The 21,441-nt window shown below is 37.7% G+C and overlaps 1 protein-coding gene across 1 annotated transcript; it reads right to left on the reverse strand.

The window, feature by feature from the left end:
• Window positions 1–4,825: 4,825 nt before the first annotated feature.
• On the reverse strand, window positions 4,826–5,765 carry LOC122293432 (kiwellin-like). The gene has a single exon (XM_043102006.1). The coding sequence runs from the start codon at window positions 5,642–5,644 to the stop codon at window positions 4,988–4,990; it is 657 nt and encodes a 218-aa protein (XP_042957940.1). The 5' UTR covers window positions 5,645–5,765; the 3' UTR covers window positions 4,826–4,987.
• Window positions 5,766–21,441: the final 15,676 nt, after the last annotated feature.

The raw sequence follows: 21,441 nt of genomic DNA on the forward strand, positions 1-21,441 counted from the left end.
TTGTTAGCCCTTTCTACCACCGCGCCATGCCATGGCCACCTGGGGTTAGTACCGTAGCCCAACCCCAACGTCTCCCTTAGCAAACCCCTCCCTATCTCTCTCCATCGTGTGCAACTAGCAAAGCCTAGTCAGCCACTGCCCCTCTTCCATGCACAACTGATAGCCACCAACCTCACGTCCAAACTCTAGAGTCACCACTACTCAGTCCCCACCTTAGACCACTAAAGCTACTACTCAGCCCCTTGCCTTGCGCTATAAATTCTATCCCTATGTCTTAAGATGTATTATGTTATGTGACGCCCCCAAATCCCTACGCCCGAACACGGGAAAATCGAGACGTCCGGATGGTGACAACCCGGGTCACCATCCTATCGACGGGTGCCGAGTGTGTGCAAGGCAACATATGTGTCCAAAGAAACACGCAGCGGATAACGAAAGTCATAACTAAGTACCAGAATTTTTCTTAACGTAATGCAAGCTGTTTAAAACATACATAAATAAAACATTACAAAAACCCAAATACAGTTTTAAATCAAATATAAAGCATAGCATCAGCAACCCGGCGGAGCCGCATCCTCGGGCTCAGCCTCCTCCTCTTCGTCCTCCAACTCTGCACCAAAAGCTATGGAACCAAAAATAGTACCGTAGGTAAGTAAAACCCAAACACTACCAGATAAAAACACATAGAACTTAAACAATATGCATGAAACATGCCCAATGCACAACACCCAAAAACATAATTTTCCACACACGCCAAAAACCCATTTGGCCCAAAAACACATCCTTTCCGAAAAACACGCCAAAAGTCACATTTGGCCTTTGTCCGACTCAAACCAGAATCCATATTAACCGTATGCACCATGACCTCCCCTAGGGGTCATCCGCACACCCTGGCTCCAGTGTCACACCGCAGAGTACCACCACGCATGTGATACCTAATGAGCGATGCCCAGTTCCGCGCCCGGCGCGTTCGTAGCCAAGCATCCCCTAGCCCTCACCAGCGAAGGGCCATGGAGTCGGTGCGTAGAGCGATGCCCGGTTTCGCGCCCGGCGCGTTCGTAGCCAAGCAACCCCTAGCCCCGCTCCCGTCGTCTAGCGACAACTCAGGGGACATCACTCAGTTTATTCCGCTCCTGAGTGACCAGAGGAGCTCCACCGGGATAATACCCCATCCCGGCTTGGGGTCGTGATACACACGCACCCGTAAGACCACTTACGCCAACACACAGGCTTTTCACACAATTTCACAAACACACGTGCATGCACCATGCAATGCCATAACAATGCACAATAAAATAATCCAACAACATAAATCAAATAAACAGGCAACTCTGTCCTCCATCCATCCAACCCCCGAACTCCTCGGACTCAGTCCGGAATCAACCAACCAGCAGCAATAAAATAAATTGAATGAGCAATATATATTTAAATCTGAAAATAGGGTTTGGAAATTACTTACAGCGCTATATGGCAATTTTAGAAAACACGAGGCGTTGCAAACGGCGGTGAAAAAGCAATGTCACAGTGAAAATTCACTGTGGCCTTGGGTTGTGAAAAACCCACTTTTGAACGGGGACAAACTAGGGCTTGGGATTGATAGGGAATGGTCTAGGGATGATTGTGAAGCTATTGGAAGTGGTGGTTGGCCGTGGGTGGCGGCGAAATCGCCGGTGGGAGGCCGGATTTCCCAAAAAGGAAAGCTAGCTCGTAGGAGCTGTTCCGGTGGTCGTTGGAGGCCGGAAATAGGTGGGTTAGGACGGAAAGGGACCGGTGATGAAGTGGTGAAGAAATTGTGGCCGGAGGTGGAGCGACGGCGGCGGATCGGAGCCAAGACCGTGCTGGCTTCAAAGGGCTTTTCCGGCCAAACGGCCGGCCGGTTGGGGGTGGAAATTGGTGGGAAGGTGCGCCGGAGGGAGGGGAACCGAACGGTGCCGGCGGTGAGCCACACGGTGGCCGGACGGCGGCGGTTCGAACGGCTAAAGGTTTCGGCGTGAGAGAGAGAGAAGAGAGAGAGGTCGGGGGGGTCGACGCGGGGAGAGAGAGAGGGAAAAAGAAAGAAAGAAAAAAAAGAAAAATAAAGGAAAAAGAAAGAAGGAAAAAGAGAAAAAGGAAAAAGGAAAGGAAAAAGGGAAAGAGATGTAGGGAAAAGACGAGGTCTAATCCTCAGTCCGGGAAAAACAACACTAAATCGCCGCGAAGATATTAAAAACCACAAAACAACTAAAAGAAATAAAACACAACATCAATTAAATTAAAAACAATTTTAAAACGCAAATAAATTAAAATAAATAACTAAAATATTAATTAAAATAAAAACAACTATCTCAGCGAAAATACACTCAGAAGCGGGTCATCACATGTTAGGTAGTTTGTATGAATGCTAATGTTGTGTAAAATTATGGACAGATTTGATATGTGTATATGATTGTGTTGATTGTTGTGGACTGAGAAGAAGCGGTATGTGGTTTCCTAATGTGAAAAATCACTTAATTAGTTATAAAATGAAGTTGGGTTTCTATATTCGTAGTTTGGGCTTAAGATTTATGGCAAGGGGTATTCTTTGAGGATTGAATGGATATTATGAATACCTAGTGGTGTGATCAGTGTATACCTAAAAGTGTAAGTTTGTACAATTAGGAATCTTATGGAGGAGTATGTAAGTAAATAGATAATGGAGGTTATTTGGACAATGTCTAGACAAAGTGGGAGATGTCTAAGTAAAGAATCAATTGGAGGTTAAAGCCATGTGGAAGAGAATGTACTAAGAGTTAGGGATAGTTTTATTAAGCAAGTTTTACATTTAATGTTCTTGTAAATGAAAAGGAAATGATGTGAGGTTGCGTATGCATGTTGGTTGCTATCTGACATGCACATGAATGGATTTGATGAAATGTGCATAGCATGGAGTCGAGATAATTATTTTTTCAAAAAAATTCTAGATAAGTATTACGTTCATACTTTTCTAGAGTTTTCTTATGTATGAAAATGAAATAGAATGTTTTTATGAGGAAAATATTCTTTTATGAAATGAAAGGAAATGGGATTTTTCTTAGAATGAAAATGCTTTATGAATCTATGCTAAGGTACAAATATTTAAGTATATGTACGTATTGGCTTTCTTTGGCAGCCCATTTTTATGTACTCCAAAGAATAGTTGTATTCATATAAATGGATGCTATACGTAGTATTTATTGTATGTACATTCTATGAAATAAATGATGAGGTTTTATACTTTACGTTATGAAAAGTTGTTATATGAAATAAAATGAACTGATTAATGAAAGGAAGGAAAGGAAAGGAAAGGTAAGGACTGACAAAGGAAATGAATGTTTTAATGTATGAAAATACATAATGGCCATGACAGATGAATGAATGATGGTATCAAAGGATTGAGAATATTGCAATGCTAGGTAAGTAGTACTGCTAGTACACCCAGTGCTGCAGCTCCCTAACGGAGAGATTCCCAACCCGTAGCCACGGGCGGAATCGGATCCAAAAGACTGCTAAGCCTAACACACGGGTCGTAATAATGTGTACCAGCTAGAGGAAAAGTGATAAGATTAATTGTAAGCATGAAAGGTTTTAGTTTTTTGAACGAAAGAATAGGGTGGAATATGTTTTAAGGAAAGAAAATATTTTTAAAAGAAAAATCCCAACTTAGAATGTTTTAAAGAAAAGAAAATATTTTATGTAAATTATGTATATGAGTAAGGAATGCATAAATGAAACTTATATATATATATATTTTCTAAGCAAGCGAGTAGACTTCATTAAGAAAGTAGAAAAGATGATACATGAGGAGGGGGTGGGGTTCCCAACAAAAGCCCCAGAACAATAACAACATTGCAAAGATGTGGATAAAAAAAATAGAAAAACGGATTTTAGCGACCAATTTTTTTTATCTTCACCCATGTCCTACCAAGAGGACGTTGTCTTAAAAGATGGTAATAAGACGTTCGCAATAAATTGCGAACAACTCCGCTAGAAGCAGTGAGTGTGGCGGGTGTACTGTTGTTTGTTATCTTGAGGTGATTTTTGGAGAGATTTGCAATCCTTTCTTCGAGATCACCGATTAGGAAAAACGAAAACATAGTAGAAAGCACGACATTGGGTGGACTGATCTGTGGCCAGTGAACATCTGCAATCTTGTACGCTTGTGATGGCGTGGGGCAGCCACGAGTGGTGGGAAGAGGATGGGGTGGCCTAGATCTGAAAGATCTCTGCGAGATGAAGCAGCTGAAACTGCTTGTGTAACTGTCGGAGGCTTTGAAGTGCAGTAGTGCGTGAAGACCATGTGCGGCAATAAGACACACGTGAGAACAACGCACCGAGAATTTTGGCATGGCTTTGCATCGTCCTAGTATATCGGCAGCTGTAGGAAGCGGTGGTGCGGCGCGTGTAGGCTGAAGGTGGCCGGAGAAGAGTAGTAGATCTGACCAAAACCGAACCATAGGAGAGAGAAGGAAAAAAACACTAATTTGAAAGTGTATACACAGTGTGGAAAAGAAACGGAAAAGGAGAAGCAGATCTAACCAAAACCGTACCATAGGAAAAGGAGAAGGAAAATGAGAGGAGTGTATACAGCTCTACCCTCCTCTCCAGCAACGGCTATCACAAGAATAGAGTTTTCTAGAGAGAAGGAGTGCGAAAAGGATTTCAGCTTTCCTTTTTCCAGCTCAAAACGACCCACAATCCAGCAGTCTCACCTTTCAGAGAACCTTTTTCCTTATATGATAATTAACGGCGCTTCAATAAATTTTAGAAGTGTCGCTGCATGCATATATCCTTACAAATTGTAACGTACGTACTTAATTTGCAAGTCAAATGGATACGACGGGTTTTTTATGATTCATATATTAATGACACGGAAAATACAATATCTTTCAAGCCAACTACGTACTTACTAAGCATCTGGACTTGCAACGTTTTATTTATTTTTATGTCTTAGTACATTTTACTAATACCATATGATCTAAAGTACCTAGTTTTAGGCCATAGACCAAGTGACATACACGATACCGAGATCCTTATTTAGTCCCAAGGCATCCCAAACAGCGCTCGACCCATCGACAATATTATTCCTGCATGGTGGCTGATTCGCATGCTCTTTATCACACCCATTGACAGAGTCGCACTCGTCTACCACCTTAGCGTTCACACTTCTTCCATTATTAGCCGTAATCCTGATTATTTTCCCACATCGAGACCCATGGTTATACCACCCAGTTGATAGTGCGACAATGGGACTACTGTTATTATGGTATTGGCCGTCGCACTCTGATGCCCCCCCGCCGTCACCGCCTCGGCTGAAATCGTTGAGTGTGAGCCGGGCACGGGTGGAGGGTGTCACTGGGGGTGAGCACTTGTACTGTTTGTGGGATTGGTCTCCACACATGAGGTTGCCTGAGGATTGGCAAGCCCCGTTGCTGGGTATGGGCTGGCCTCCACCTCCAGAGCATAGATGCGTCCCGACATCAGGGTCATCGTTGCACTTGCCATTGATGCAAATGAGTTGGCCGGCACAGTCGTTAAGGGTTCGACATGCGCCATTGCAAGAAGAGATGGCATGCGCGGCAAATGGAAGGAATGAAAAAGCACTAGTGATAGTGAGGGAAAGGCAAACAAACAAAAGTGTGTTCGCCATTAAATCGTTAACGAGTACTAAGCACTTGACAGAGGATGAGAGGCTGCATCTTCTTATATAGACGCCTTTCTTTTTTGTTTTTAACCTTCAGTATCGTCGTTCCGAGGGAACTCATGCAGCTAGAAAGTCGATATTTTTTGTTCTCTTCCATGCACTATTATGGCTGCACAACATTTTAGAGGGGTGAGTTGGAAATTTGGGGCCTATGAATAGTCCCTTCTAGTACTGTATTACGAAAAAGTCGCTAATTTAAGGTGATCGAATTTGCTGCCGCAACTAGGCTTTTCAATGCAATTAAATATTTATTGCCAATGTTTTAGGCCATGTCGAGAGAACTCCACCGCAGATGTTAATTTACGGCAAGAAAATCAACACGCCGCTAATCAAGAATTTTTGCTCCCAAATATGACGCCAACATTAATGATTTCCATTTTTATGCTTTTGAGGCCACAATTACCAATTTCGGCCAACCTAATTAACTGCATATGAATAATCTCTTCTAGTAGTAATGCCACTCTCTCTCTGGTTTAACTTACCCGGCAGTTCATTGCCTATAGTCTTCCTTCCTTATGAGTCGCAAAGGTCATCTAATAATGCTGGTCGGTCAACTCCCGTGGGTGATTTTTAGTTTCTTGGTATGCACTTGATCTATGATTGTTAAAGCAACGAGTCTGCCAAAGACCCATGCACATGCAGCACCTGACATACAGCACCTGCACATGCAGCACCTGCAACCCCTGTGCTCCTCCACTAGCTGTATCACTCAGTTGCCTGCACATGCATTACGTGCAGCACCTGCAAAGTTATTTTATTTATCTTAGCACAGGGGTTGCAGGTGCTGGACGTAATGCATGTGCAGGCAACTGAGTGATGCAGCTAGTGGAGCAGCACAGGGGTTGCAGGTGCTACATGTGCAGGTGTTGTGGCGCTGTAGTTGCAGGTGCTGCATGTGCAGGTGCTGTTTGTGCAGGTGCTGCATGTGATGTAGTTGCAGGTGCTGCATGTGCATGGGTCGTTGCTTTAACAATGATGTAAAGCAGGCAATACATTGATATTACTTTACGATCCTACTAAATTAAAGGGGCTTAATTACAAATAAAATCATGTGCTTATTCAGGTGGTACAAAATTTCTTAGGACTTGAAATGAGTGGCAGCTAACAAAGCCTACGTCGACTACATATATCTATTATATATCTATATAATTTTTGAAATATTTTCTTATTTTTCGAACCTCCTCAGCATTATTCCAAACTTGCTCCATGATTGTCGCTCTCTTTTAAATTATTACCGTGTAGTTTCTAGTCTTTTAATATTCTTTATGACTCGCAAAGGGAATCTAGCAATAGTCAGTTAAATCCATGACTAATAAGCACTCGAGAGAGGATGAGAATCTAGCAATAGTCAGTCAAATCCATGACTAGTAAGCACTTGAGAGAGGATGAGAGGCTGCATCTTCTTATATATAAGACCCCTTTCTTTCTTGTTTTTAACCTTCGATATTTTTAGTTCTCTTCCAAGCATTATATATAAATATATATATATATTAGAGGGGTGACTTGGAAATTTCGGGCCTATGAATAGTCTCTTCTAGGTCATCGTCTATGGTCTTCCTTATGAGTAGCAAAGGTCATCTAATAAGGCTGGTCAGTCAACTCTCGTGGGCGAGTTTTAGTTTCTTGCTATGCGCGCACTTCTATGACGTAAAATCCGCTTATTCAGCTGGCACAAATTTTCTTAGGACTTGAAATGAGTGGCAGCTAACAAAGCCGACGTCTACATATATCTATTATACATATAATTTTTAAAATATTTTCTAATTTTTCGAACCAGTAACTCAGCATTAAGTACAAAATATTTTATTTTTTCGAACGACCATTTTTGCCAAAACTCGAAGTCCGAATCGCCACAAATCATTAATTGCGGTGATTTCCGAGCGTCAATTTTTGGTCCATGTTCAAGTTCTCAAAATACTCTTTTGTAGAGATTTTATAAAACATGTATTACAAATATTAAACTATTACCGGAGCTTATCTTAGTGGCAATTAATCCTAAATTACGTCGCAAATAAAGCGGTAGGTGAGTCATTAATCGCTCAAGATAATCATTTTATAACGATTAAAATTACTGAAAAATACTATTACCGGCACTTTTTATTGCCGCTAAAACATTTTTGCTGCCAATTCTATTGCTGCTAACATATTTTCCTCTATTACCTTAGTAGAAACTAATCCTAAAAGGCATTGCAAATAAGGTATTAAATCGGTTAGATAATAATTTTTCAGTGATCTAAGTAGCCGCAAAATATAATTTCCAATAATTAGTCTTCGTAGCTAATAGAAAAAAAGGCAACGTCACAATATCGTTGCTAGTACTTTATTGAGGCGACTTATTTTTGTTGCAAATAAATTTGTATTTTTCGCAATCAGTTGTGGCGATTGTACATGGCCGTAAATAATATATAAATTTGTTTTTGGTTTTGGCTAATATATTTGTGCCACAATGTGGTTCGTCGTTAAATGTTACTTGGGATGACAAGAAAAAATAATATACCGGTGAGCAGTTTTCGTCGCTACTGTATTTGTGACGATAATGCTATCTAACAAATATATTTACCGGCAATGATGAGTGTGCAAAAATGTACTCTAAAACTCTATTATTGGATTAAAATATTAAAATGTGAATAGAAATATGGTATTGTGCTTGCAACTAGGTTGTATGGTGAAGTGGGACAAATTTCTAAAATTGGTTGAGTGATGGTTTGGATTAAAGTGAAGCATGAAAAATCACTTAATTAGTTATAAAATGAAGTTGGGTTTCTATATTCGTAGTTTGGGCTTAAGATTTATGGCAAGGGTTATGCTTTGAGGATTGAATGGATATTATGAATACCTAGTGGTGTGATCAGTGTATACCTAAAAGTGTAAGTTTGTACAATTAGGAATCTTATGGAGGAGTATGTAAGTAAATAGATAATGGAGGTTATTTGGACAATGTCTAGACAAAGTGGGAGATGTCTAAGTAAAGAACCAATTGGAGGTTAAAGCCATGTGGAAGAGAATGTACTAAGAGTTAGGGATAGTTTTATTAAGCAAGTTTTTCGTTTAATGTTCTTGTAAATGAAAAAGAAATGATGTGAGGTTGCGTATGCATGTTGGTTGCTATCTGACATGCACATGAATGGATTTGATGAAATGTGCATAGCATGGAGTCGAGATAATTATTTTTTAAAAAAATTCCAGATAAGTATTACGTTCATACTTTTCTAGAGTTTTCTTATGTATGAAAATGAAATAGAATGTTTTTATGAGGAAAATATTCTTTTATGAAATGAAAGGAAATGGGATTTTTCTTAGAATGAAAATGCTTTATGAATCTATGCTAAGGTACAAATATTTAAGTATATGTAAGTACTGGCCTTCTTTGGCAGCCCATTTTTATGTACCCCAAAGAATAGTTGTATTCATATAAATGGATGCTATACGTAGTATTTATTGTATGTACATTCTATGAAATAAATGATGAGGTTTTATACTTTACGTTATGAAAAGTTGTTATATGAAATGAAATGAACTGATTAATAAAAGGGCGGAAAGGAAAGGAAAGGTAAGGACTGAAAAAGGAAATGAATGTTTTAATGTATGAAAATACATAACGGCCATGACAGATGAATGAATGATGGTATCAAAGGACTAAGAATATTGCAATGCTGGGTAAAGTTTGTGATAGCTACAACAAATACCTAGGTTTGCCCACCACGGTAGGAAAATCCAAGTATAACACATTCAGAGGTCTAAAAGAAAAGATTTGGAAAAGGATCAATAGCTGGAAGACCTCCTTTCTGTCTTTTGCAGGGAAGGAAGTCATGATCAAGATTGTTCTGGAGTACTTCTTTGACGTAAACCGTGCAATACATTGATATTACTTTACGATCCTACTAAATTAATTAAAGGGGCTTACAAATAAAATCATGTGATTATTCAGGTGGCACACATTTTCTTAGGACTTATCCACTACAACAGATTTCATTTATTGTGATAGACAAAACCATTACAAAAAATTAGAAACCGTCATAGAAACTTTTTAATGATGGTTTCCAAAGGCATTACAGAAAGTATTTTGTGACGGTTTACTGTACGACCATCACTAAAGGTTTTATTTTATTTTTTTTGTGTGCGTGTGTGGGTTGGAAAGTTTGCTGTGCGATGCAACATTTGAACGTAAAGAGATTTTTGAACGTAGCAAAATAACGTTCGAATGTTTATCCGACCCATAGCATTCGAATGATAAATATCAAACGTTCGATATTTTTCATTTGAATGTACACACATTCAAATGTTTATGATATGATGTTGGAATGTTGCATTCGCACGTTATTGGGCAATTGTTTGAACGTCAAAGATTAAATGTTTAGATGGTTAATATATACGTTCAAACGTTAAGAAATTTCATTCTATCATAACATAATGAGTTCGATTATTTGAGTATATACGTTCAAACGTAATACCTTTCGTTCAAATGTATTTATCGCATGTTTGTGTAATTATGTTCGAACATTAATTCGAATGTAAAGCCATGTTTGAATGTTCTTCGTTTACATTCGAACGTACTAATTAGAACTAATATTTTCATAAGATTAAAAAACATACAAATTGTATCATATTTCACCATAAATAGTATCATCTCATGAAAATGTTTTAGAAAGTTGCCAAATTAGAGGACAAAAGTTTTGAACAATGATAGGGTTTATTTTTTCTTCTTTTCTCGCCCACCGTGATCCTGCTGTAGTGACATAACACATTCCATCTAAACTACCATCTCCCTTTGTACTTGTTCTTGAATTTCAATGCTTCTTCTTTCCTTCTGGTCTCTTTGTTGCTCTTGCAAACGCGTCTCTAAATCGAACTGTTGCATTAAGAGTGCCTCCAATTCCTATTGTCGTGACTTCATCTGCTCAATTTCTTGGCGTGCAGCGTCCAAATTCTTAGCAAGATTATTAACTTCTGAAGTCGAGACCATCGACGATGAAACAACATGCTTGAAAGTACATCCCGAACCTTTTACCAAACCAGACTTGGTATCGAGGACTTGCATAAATATGTCAATGTCAGTAGGAGAAGATTCCTTAGCGGCTGACTACAGCTCAATCATTTTTTCCTACAATAATTAGGAAGAAAAGATACAATAAGTAACATATTAAAAAAAAATAGTAAGAAAATATAATATCCATTCACATGTTGGCATAATTTATTCACACAAAATGACATCACTTACATAATTATCTTTGGCGACATGATCAATCTACTCGATGTGCACATCAGTGTGAGTAGCAGCATAGACATGAATGAGATAGAATTTTTAGGATTATCACATTTCTAACAAAGCCACAGTAGTAATTTTAGAAAATCATGTTAGTACTTAAATAAAGAATGATAAAAATGACTGAATCTTAATAAGTAATTACCATTTTATCGGCAAGGCATTGAAATGACCTTGAACTGGCGTGATGATGGATTGTCAAAGACATTCTATTCTATGCATTGATAGAACTTAAGTACTGTAGAAGAAATTAACAATGTTATCTAAAAGATCACAACACTTCCTCCAATCGCCTAATTTCATTTTTTGAAAAGGGGACTGAGCAACGTCTTCCAATGTCTTAAGTTTTTTGAAGTGGTCATGATATAGTCCGTTGTGATGCCAAAATAATGTAGCTATCAACTCATTCATAGTTTGTACTTTTTCATTATGGCCAAAATTTAGGTCAAATTCATCCTAATAAGTGGATTGCGTAAAAAATATAAAATTAAACATCTTTAAAAAAACTAAGGTATACTAACTCACCAGTAAATGACTTCGAATATGATACTTAACCTCATTCAAAACATCTTGCCAAGACCGCATATAAAATGGTGCATAAACTCGGACTAGTTTTCCAAGATAGGAGGAAAGTGATGCCGCACTATCATCCACACTCTTAGTGGAGTTATTGGGGATGTTGACCTTGATTTTCCCGTGCCTTTTATTTTTTTCTAGAGCCAAGCCACGTGTTAAGCCACAACCACGAAGTGACAAGGCATTAACTAATATATTTAAAATGGTTAAAACCAATCTTCCCAAGTATTTAAATATAATTAATTATCAACAAGAATTTTCTTATTGGTAGGTGTGGATTGGCTGTTTACCTATTGTGTATCAACTTGATTAGGAGCAGAATCCTCAGTTGGAGAGTCCTCAACTAGTTCGGGACTTGGTAGAGGAGGTGCATTTCTTCATTGTCAATTTGGTGACATCCTTAAAAAACATTATTATTTTCAATAAACTAGCTTAGAAATAATTATGAAAATTGTAATAGCCTAATCTATGTAAATAAAACATTTAGTACTTTTATTTTTCAGCTCTAGATGTATTTTCTATGCTTGTTTCAAAATCTCATTCAATAACATCTTTGTAATCTCCTTCTTCATCATCATCTTCTTCTTCATTTTATTCATTGACTTCTTCTTCTTCTTCTTCTTGTTTTGATTCATCAAAATCTTCAACTGAATGATCATTTAATACAGATGGGTCGAGATGTACAAGTGGAATGTCATCTCTACACAAGGGGATTAGTTCGAGTGCACCAAGGTCAACAAATAAATTAATTCCCTCTCCATCTTCCTGGTAGGCCTCTATAAGAGGAGTGTCATCTTGATCTCCACTATAATTGTGATCCACTACCAATACTGCATCATAAATATTTCAAGGAACAAACTTTTGTACGACTCGCCATGTTATCTCTCCACTAGGGTCATCAACCCCTTCCATTGGATCAATCAAGTAATATAATTGGGTTGCTTGACAAGCCAACATGAACGGATTATCGTCGTACCATTTCATAAGTATTGACACTTGTAAAGTGACTATCCCTATGTATTGATATCCGACCATCGCCTAGATCCCACCATTCACATTTAAATACATATTTCACATTCCTGCCTAGGCATTTCAGTTCGATAATGTCACGTATGACACCATAGTAGTCATTATCCTCTATTCCATGACTTCCTTCAACCAACACATAACCGTTTTATGTCTTTTGATTTCATTCACGGTACATAGTATAGAACCTATAACCTTGAACCGTGCATACATTGTATCGAAATGCTCTGTTTGAAGGACCACAGGTCAATGCATGCAATTCCACAGAAACTGATTCTGGATTATGAGCGCATTGTTCCAATATCTAACAAGTGAAATAGTAACAAAATTATACAAAGTTACTATAAATTAAAATGGTTATAAAATATTCTACTATATGGGATATTTAAATGCATATGCGTTGTTCAAACCATCTCGAAAATTCTTCTTCGTACCTTGCATCTATATCCTTTATGCATTCTATCTTAAGTTTATCCATGTGCTCACTATATAGAATTAAAAATAACAAAATACTTGAACATCTTTGATATAGTAGTACTTTAATAGAATATAGATTAATTAGAATTATTCTAAATATGGATCAACATAGCTGAGATAATCATCAATCTCATGAAAATTATTCAACACAAACCACCGAGCTTTTCCTAACTCTTCATCGATTAAATTGTACCCCATTTGTGCACCCAAGAGCTGTATATTCTTGAAAAACACAGATAGCTCACGAGGGTGAGGAGCAACAAAATTAACATTCCACTCTTCAAGATTAAAGCGTGTCTCATTCCGTGGAGATATAGAGAGCAAAATGTCAACCATTCATCGTGTATATAGCCTCTGCTATTGACCCCTCAGCCCGGTCTTTATTCGCAACAGTGCGCTTTAGTCTACCAAAAAATCTCTCAACTGATAAACATCCAATGAAACTGCATTAGTCCACCTAACAGTACCACTAGAGGTAAATGCATTTGTAAATGGACCATTATGTTAAAAAATGATAGTGGAAAGATCTGCTCCAATTTAGATAGTATTATTGCAACGCCGTCTTCCATTTTCTGCAACAAGTCTCGATTTACTACCTGAGAGCACAAATCCTTGAAAAACATGCATAGTTTAGTTATGGCAACATGTACATTAGAAGTCAGCTTCCCACAAATTCCTACAGGTAACAATTTTTGTAAAAATACATTTACAATTATGACTTTTCAATCCATTTATTTTGCATTCATTAGGGCTCACACATCTACCGAGATTTGAGGCATATTTGTATGGCAATTTCACACCTTCAACCATTTGAAAAAGTCCATCATCTCATCCTGTAATGCCCGTCCTTATGGTGGGACTTTTAGAAAATGATTTTTAGAAAGATGATAGGAATTACCGTTCGTTTAAAACTTTCTCATTTCCTTCCCAGGATACGAAAGACTCCATGTTTATAAAATAAAATGTGCTTATTAATGTAAAGAGGGTTACAGCGGAAAATATTAAACTTTATAATTAAACGTCTTTTATACAAAACATTGTGCCTAGGCTTCCGTGCTCTTCCCCTTGGCCGTGTCTGTCTTGACACATTTTGCTCATCTTATCCCTGGGAGGGCACACATAAAAATTCAAATAAGTTGAAGCTTCGTAAGCATTACTTCATACAGTCAACATATACTAACATAGATTTTCAGTCATGAATTCATCACTCCATACATGTTATACATAAGACATTAGTTCATTTAAAATATTTTGAGGCGGGGTTTTTCTTGGAAAGGATTTTCTTTCATAAAACATTTCTTTTATTTCGTAAAACATTTCCCTACACCTTGTGTCTTCATTTCTTAAAGAGTTTGAGCATACATACATTCTTTCTTATCATTTTTCTTTGGTTGGTACACACTATTAGGCCCCGTATGTTAGGGTTAGCAGTCTTTTAGACCTGATTTCGCCCATGGCTGCGGGTTAGAAATTCCCCAGTCAGGGGGTAGCACTGGATGCACTACTAGAACTACTTACTCAACATTGCAATTTTCCCAGTGTTTTGGTACCCATTCATTCAGTCATGGCCGTTACGTATTTTCATACATTCAAACTTTCATTCATTTAGTCCTTTCTATCATTTTAGTCCTTTTTATTCTTTTAGTTCATAAACGTCATTTAAAAGCATAGGCTTAAACCTCAACATTTAAAACATTTTTTAAGAGCATAAACATGCGCATCATCTTAAACATAAGTTTATAGCATCCTTAAACATCAGCTTATTGCATCTTTTAAAGCATCAGTTCATAGGGACATGTTAAAACACTTTCTTCGCGTCATTTAAAGTATAAGACATAAGCATTAACATTTCTTTTCATGAAAATAAAGACAATAGATACTACTTATAATTAGGGGTGAGCATCGGCCGGTCCGGACCGGCAAAACCGACCGGACCGGCACTATTTGGACCGGACCGGACCGGACCGAATTGGGTCCGGTCCGGTCCGGTCCCATTTTTAAGGGACCGAAAAGATTCGGTCCGGTCCCGGTCCGGGAGTTTTTCACCCCGGACCGGACCGGACCGGACCGAATAGAAAAAAAAAAAAATATTATTTATATATATTATTTATATAATAGTATTAGCATATTACTAATATATATAATAGTATACTATATGTATATATATTAAATATATTACAATATAATTACATAAATATTAAAAAAAATGTCATTAAATATTAGCATATTATATAAATATATAGTTATCACTATTACTATTATTACATATAGTTATTAGTTATAGTATAGTTATTATTACATATATTTATTAGTTATAGTATTATTACTAATAGACTAATAGTATTAGCATATTACTAATATATATATAATACTATATGTATATATATTAAATATATTACAATATAATTACATAAATATTAAAAAAAATGTCATTAGATAAAAAAAAAAAAAAAAAAAAAAAAAAAAAATCAACCTTGGACCGAATGGACCGACCGGACCGGACCGGACCGAATAGGACCGGACCGGACCGGTCCTGATGGAGTTCGGTCCGGTCCAGGGTTTTCTAACCCTGGACCGAATAGGTCCGGTCCGGTCCACAAAACCTCCCCGGACCGGACCGGACCGGACCGAACTCACCCCTACTTATAATCATCCATCACATGCATACACTTACTTACTTGTCGTGCATAAAAAGTGGCAGCCAAGAAGGGCTGTTACATTCATATACCTTTAAACATTATACTTAGCATTCTTTTGTAAAACATCGTTTGTGTCATTTTGTAAAGGAAAAGCATTTCATTTTCATATCTTTTAGAAAACTCTAAAAGAGTATGAACATAATACTAATCTGGACTTCATGTCATACTCATTTCATGCAGTCTATTCATGTGCGTGTCAGATGGCAACCTACATGCATACACATAACCTTAGCGTCATTCTTTATCTAGTACATGAGCAACTAACTAGAAATAGAACTACACTTCACTTGGAAACACTCTCATTCTATCCCATGCTCTTATGTGTCCCTTACTATACTAAAACATTTAGGGTCCACTTACAGTCACTATCTTTTCCAAACTCGATGTTCTACCTTGAGTGCTTATCCACTAAAGTGAATCTCCATGATTCACCTTAGAGTTAAGATACTAAGACCTTCATCTTACTCTTCCTATTAACCACATTCCAATAGATGACTCAGACTAACTAATTCACGTATCCCAATCTTAGACAATATACCTGTTACTACCTTCATGAATTCTCGACCACACTTCATCCTCATTCGCATCCATACATGCCACATTACTTTAAGCCAATCCTGAGGCTTAAACATTGTGTAACCATGCATAGGATTGATTACCCATTATATATGGTCAATCCGTTCGGCACACCTGTTTCACCGGATGCACATGTACCTTACCCCTTTATCACCTAAGATCAACATATAATCCGTTGAACACCCTCTTGTATAAACAAGCTCCATACTCTGATACCAAATTCTACTTAAACATGGTCGATAGGACTTCCCTACTTCCCTATCCTTTAAAAGTTCATTCCCACACTTAACACGACAAGACCCCATTCACACTACACTTCTGTCTTGTCACGTAGCTCAAGACTAATCCCAAGCTACATCACGACACCCGTTACTATGATAGGGTCAACTCACGATTACTCCGGGACACTGCTCTACAGTTCCTGACACTACCTACACATTCTACTGTCCTCAGCTATGCCATCCAACCCTTCTTGACACGGTATCTGGTGCATCACAACACCACATGAAGTACACTCCACGTGAACTCCCTTCCATCCACACTATGCCACACATCACTATGACACACGCCACATGGTGCATCGCTACACAACATGGAGTACACACCATGTGTACTCCCTTCCATTACGCTACACTACACACTACTACGAAGCACACCACATGGTGTGTCGTTGCACGACATAGAGTACAAGCCACATGTACTCCCTTCATAGCACTATGCCTCATCAATACTACAACACATACTTCACATCCACACTTCACAGCACACTACACAATTATTCCCAACACTTTATTACACAGCGAACCCCACAATCAACCAACTAATATCTAACATAAATAATGGGAGAGAGAGGGTTATACCATCGTCGGAATTAACCCTTGCGTTACTCGCTACCCGTCACTGTCAAAGGCGTTGGAAGGGTCGTACATGGCGACTAAACCATGTATAGTGGCTATCCACCTTGTATGGTGGTTGTCCATTGCGTAAAGTGGTGATTTAGGCTTAGGGCTAAGCTAGGGGAGGCCAAGGGAGGCTCATGGTGGCTGGGGTGGTGGACTCGTGGGTTTCAAGACATGGAAATAGAGGGAGAAGCTTGGCTAGTTGTTGTTGGCCATGGACTGGCTTAAGAGAGGTGCGGTGGAGAGGTGGAGGTAGTACGGTGGCTAGAGGGCGGCGGATCTAAGCCAAATGGGTGGAGAAACCCATGAAAGAGTGAGAGGGCGTGAGAGAGATAGAGACTTGGATGGGCACGGAGGAGCTTGGGGAGGTTGTGGTGGTCAGGGGAGGCTCGTGACGGTGGTAGGTAGCCGTGGGTGGCAGAGGTTGGCCTGGGTGATGGAGGACCCATGCTTGAAACCCATTTTTGGGTTGCGTGTGTGTGTGCGATGGAGAGGGAGATGGAGGTTGGAGCTTGTCAGCAACGCCATGGTGGTGAGGGTGACCTCGTGGTGGCTCGTGGCTGTAGGCCTGGGCTGCGGTGCAAGGGAGAAACTGTGAGAGGGAGGATCCATTTCGGGAAGAGACAAGAGAGAGAGGGAAGTTGCCATGGGTGGTTCCCGTGGCTGGGATCGTGTTCGTTGGCATGAGAGGAGTCGCTGATGGTGGCGGTGGCCAAGGGTGGCTAGCGGTGGAGCTGGGTTGGAGGAAAAGAGGTTCGGTGGAGGGGAAGGGCTACTGCCCGTGCAAGCTGAGGGAGAGGGAGGAGAGAGAGAGAAAGGGAAAAGTGAGGGGGAAAAGGCTATGTGCTTGGGTATTTAATCCAGGTCCTTCATCTAGGGGTCTCCAAAGCGATCTAACAATGTGAAATTAAAACACTGATTTGAAAATGTGTAGACATTGATTTAACTTAAAATACTGAGAGAAATTAAGATAGAATATTATTTAATTAAACTTTAGTTTATAAAATATAATCTTCATCATTAATTAAATGATGAAGTTTTGCTAATTATCTTTAAGAGAATAAAACCATTTAATTAATTTAGAGTTTTCAATATAATTTAAATCTCCTAATATTTTTAAATGATGAAAATCATTTAAATAAAACGATTTTCCACAATTATAATATTTTTGGAATTCTTTAAAAATATTATAATTGTCTTGCTTAAAATTAGGTTTGATCCAATAACACTAGAAATATCCCATATAAATATTTTCAAGACATTTAAAATATTTGAGGGCTTTAAAACACTAGACGTACTTTAGAAATCGCTTGATATGTTTAAAAGCATGCCATCAAGGTTTGGCACGTAGAACGAGACTCATGACTATAAGAGAGAGAAAGGAGTGGGATATTACACATCCATTGTCATTGTAAAACAATCATGCGGCATAACCACCCTATTGCCTTTTACCTGCAAATGAAGATTATGTTTAATTTCCATTCTCTCAAACTTTTTCCTTGTCTTAATCGCGTCCTTCATCTTTTTGTTAATGCTCATCAATGTCCTAAATATATTATCACAAATATTCTTCTCTATTTGCATTACATCCGAACTATGTTGCAACATGTATGACGCGCAATATGGCAAGTCGAAAAAAATACTTTGCTATGTCCAATTTAGTTCCGCTACGCCTTGTTTTCTCTTGTTCTTTCCTGACATTTTCCAAAATTGTTCATTCCAAGTTCAATTAATTGTTCCGCTATCTCATCCCCAGACAACTTCTTTAATGTGATTCTGTCATCCATGCTCCCATCAAATTTAGTGCATTGCCGTATGCTGGAAAATCATTTATCGTCCATAATACTGTAGCATGCATTTTAAAAGATGTCGATGTGTATACATAAAAAAATTTGGATGTTATTTTCCCATAGATCTTTCAATTCTTCAATTAACGACAGCATGAATACGTCAATATCATTTCGGGGTGATTTTGGGCCAGGGATTAGCAAAGTTAGCAGAAAGTTTGGTGCCTTCATGCACTTCCATGGTGGAAGATTATATAGAATCAACACTATAGGCTATGTGGTGTAACTTGTACTCATATTACCAAACGGATTGAATCCATCCGTTGTTTGTCCTAGATGCACATTACAAGTTTCGTTCCCAAAATCTGGGGTATTTCTTATCAAAACTTTGCCACGCAATTGAGTCAGCTAGGTGCCTCATATATTTGTCATCCTTAACTTGTTTCTCCTAGTGCCAGCTCATATCTTGAGTTGTTTTGCTCCATATATATAGCCTTTGCGATCTTGGTTTAAGCGGAAAATAATGCAAAATTTTAATCGGAATATTTTTTTTACCATTCCACCTCGACTCTTCACATACAGAACAAGCTTGTTTTCCTCCTTCTTCTTCCAAAACAACATACAATCATTTTTACATGCATGTAATGACTTGTACTCAAAGTCTAAACCCTTTCTCCATTTTTTCGCTTCATAAAATTTTTTCGACAGTGCAGAACCTTTAGAGAGAACCTCATTAAAGAAGTCTAATACCATGTTGATTGCTTTTGTCGACATTCCACATAATGACTTAATGTACAATAGCCACACAATAAATGACATTTTGCTATGTGTTGTACTGCCATGATAAAGCTCTCGCTTTGCATCTTTCCACATTTTAGAGAAATTCTCTGACTCAGTTACTTGGCCACTTGAGGCATCATCGTCAATTTCATCCATAAACATCCCAGCTCTAATGTCACCCAACATCTCCTTTATCTCATCCCACTTAATATCTTCATCCCTCTCATTATCGTCATCCAGGTACCAGATTTCAACACCATCACCAAACGAAATATCGGCAGATTGTTCATAAGGCTTACCATGCAATACCCTTCAAGTATATCCCAAATCCATACTATTCACAAATATATGACTTTATACTTTATCAGCTCCTATAGCACATAGATTTTTACACCCTCTACATGGACACTTTATGTAACCTTGACTATCGGTAGAGGCTCGAGCAAAATCAATAAAGTTTTTCACTCCACATGCATACAAAATGTAGTCTTTTCCAAGTCTATCACCAAGATGCATCGAACTTTGGTCCATTTTTAAAAAAACCTATGGATTAGTATAATGCAACTAATTTCACATGCATCACATGCTCCAATTCAATTCCCCATGTTCTTTAGATAAATGTAGTTTGGTCCTATCCGTTCGAGATTATATCAACCATATTGCAAAGTTTCGTGATCACTCTTATACTCTCCAAGTTAGTAGAAATTTCGGTAGCATTTCTCTATAGTTCTCCAAGTATACATGGTCGCAAAGAGAGATTGTCATCCTATAGACAATATACTTGAAGAAAAAATGAAGAATACATCAAAAGTCCCATCATGAACGTATAAAGAAAGAGCAATGAAAATATACAAGGTAGATAATATAATCTCAAACTGTCAACACTGGATAATTCAGGAATTAGTAGACTCCTGAGTGTACACTAATTTCCAAACGGGTCTAAAGTTATTCATGCAATGTCACACACACAAGCTATAACATATAACATATAACTATAACACACAAGCTATAACATATAACATATAACTATAACACACAAGCTATAACATATAAGTAATCTATATTTGTACTAAACTTCTTCGAAACCCTCAGTAAAGAATCCATTGTTGGGTCTTAACTGATGATTCCGAAGAAGTTTAGTATTCTTTGTCCTAAGTATAGTATGTGGAGTTAGTTATTTATTATTGTTAACATTTCCTAGAATTTTAAAGTTATCATTAATTAAATTAGAAATAATTATTTATTAATCTAAGATGTGTATTTAAATTAGATATGTAAGGTGTGTTTCATGTATATTTGATTCCAAATAAATAAGGTTATATATTTATATAATGTATATTCATATTGAACTTTTTCGAAATTCTCAATAAAGAATATATTGTTGGGTCTTAACTGAGGGATTCCAAGAAGTTTAGTATATTTTGTCTTAAGTATAGTATGTGGAGTTGGTTATTTGTTTTATTGGTTATTAATTAGTTATTTGTTTTAATCTTAGTATATATTTTTAATTAGTTATTTGTTTTAATCTTAGTATATATTATTAATTTACTTATTTGTTTTAATCTTAATGTAGATTATTAATTAGTTATTTATTTTATCTTAGTATATATTATTAATTACTTATTTTTTTAATCTTAGTTTATATTATTAATTAGTTAAT

Source organism: Carya illinoinensis, chromosome 14 (genome assembly GCF_018687715.1).
Source record: "Carya illinoinensis cultivar Pawnee chromosome 14, C.illinoinensisPawnee_v1, whole genome shotgun sequence".
Lineage (NCBI taxonomy): Eukaryota > Viridiplantae > Streptophyta > Magnoliopsida > Fagales > Juglandaceae > Carya > Carya illinoinensis.

Excerpts from the sequence above, each read along its gene's own strand:
- LOC122293432 (XM_043102006.1), bottom strand. The coding sequence starts at position 5,644 with ATGGCGAACACACTTTTGTTTGTTTGCCTTTCCCTCACTATCACTAGT.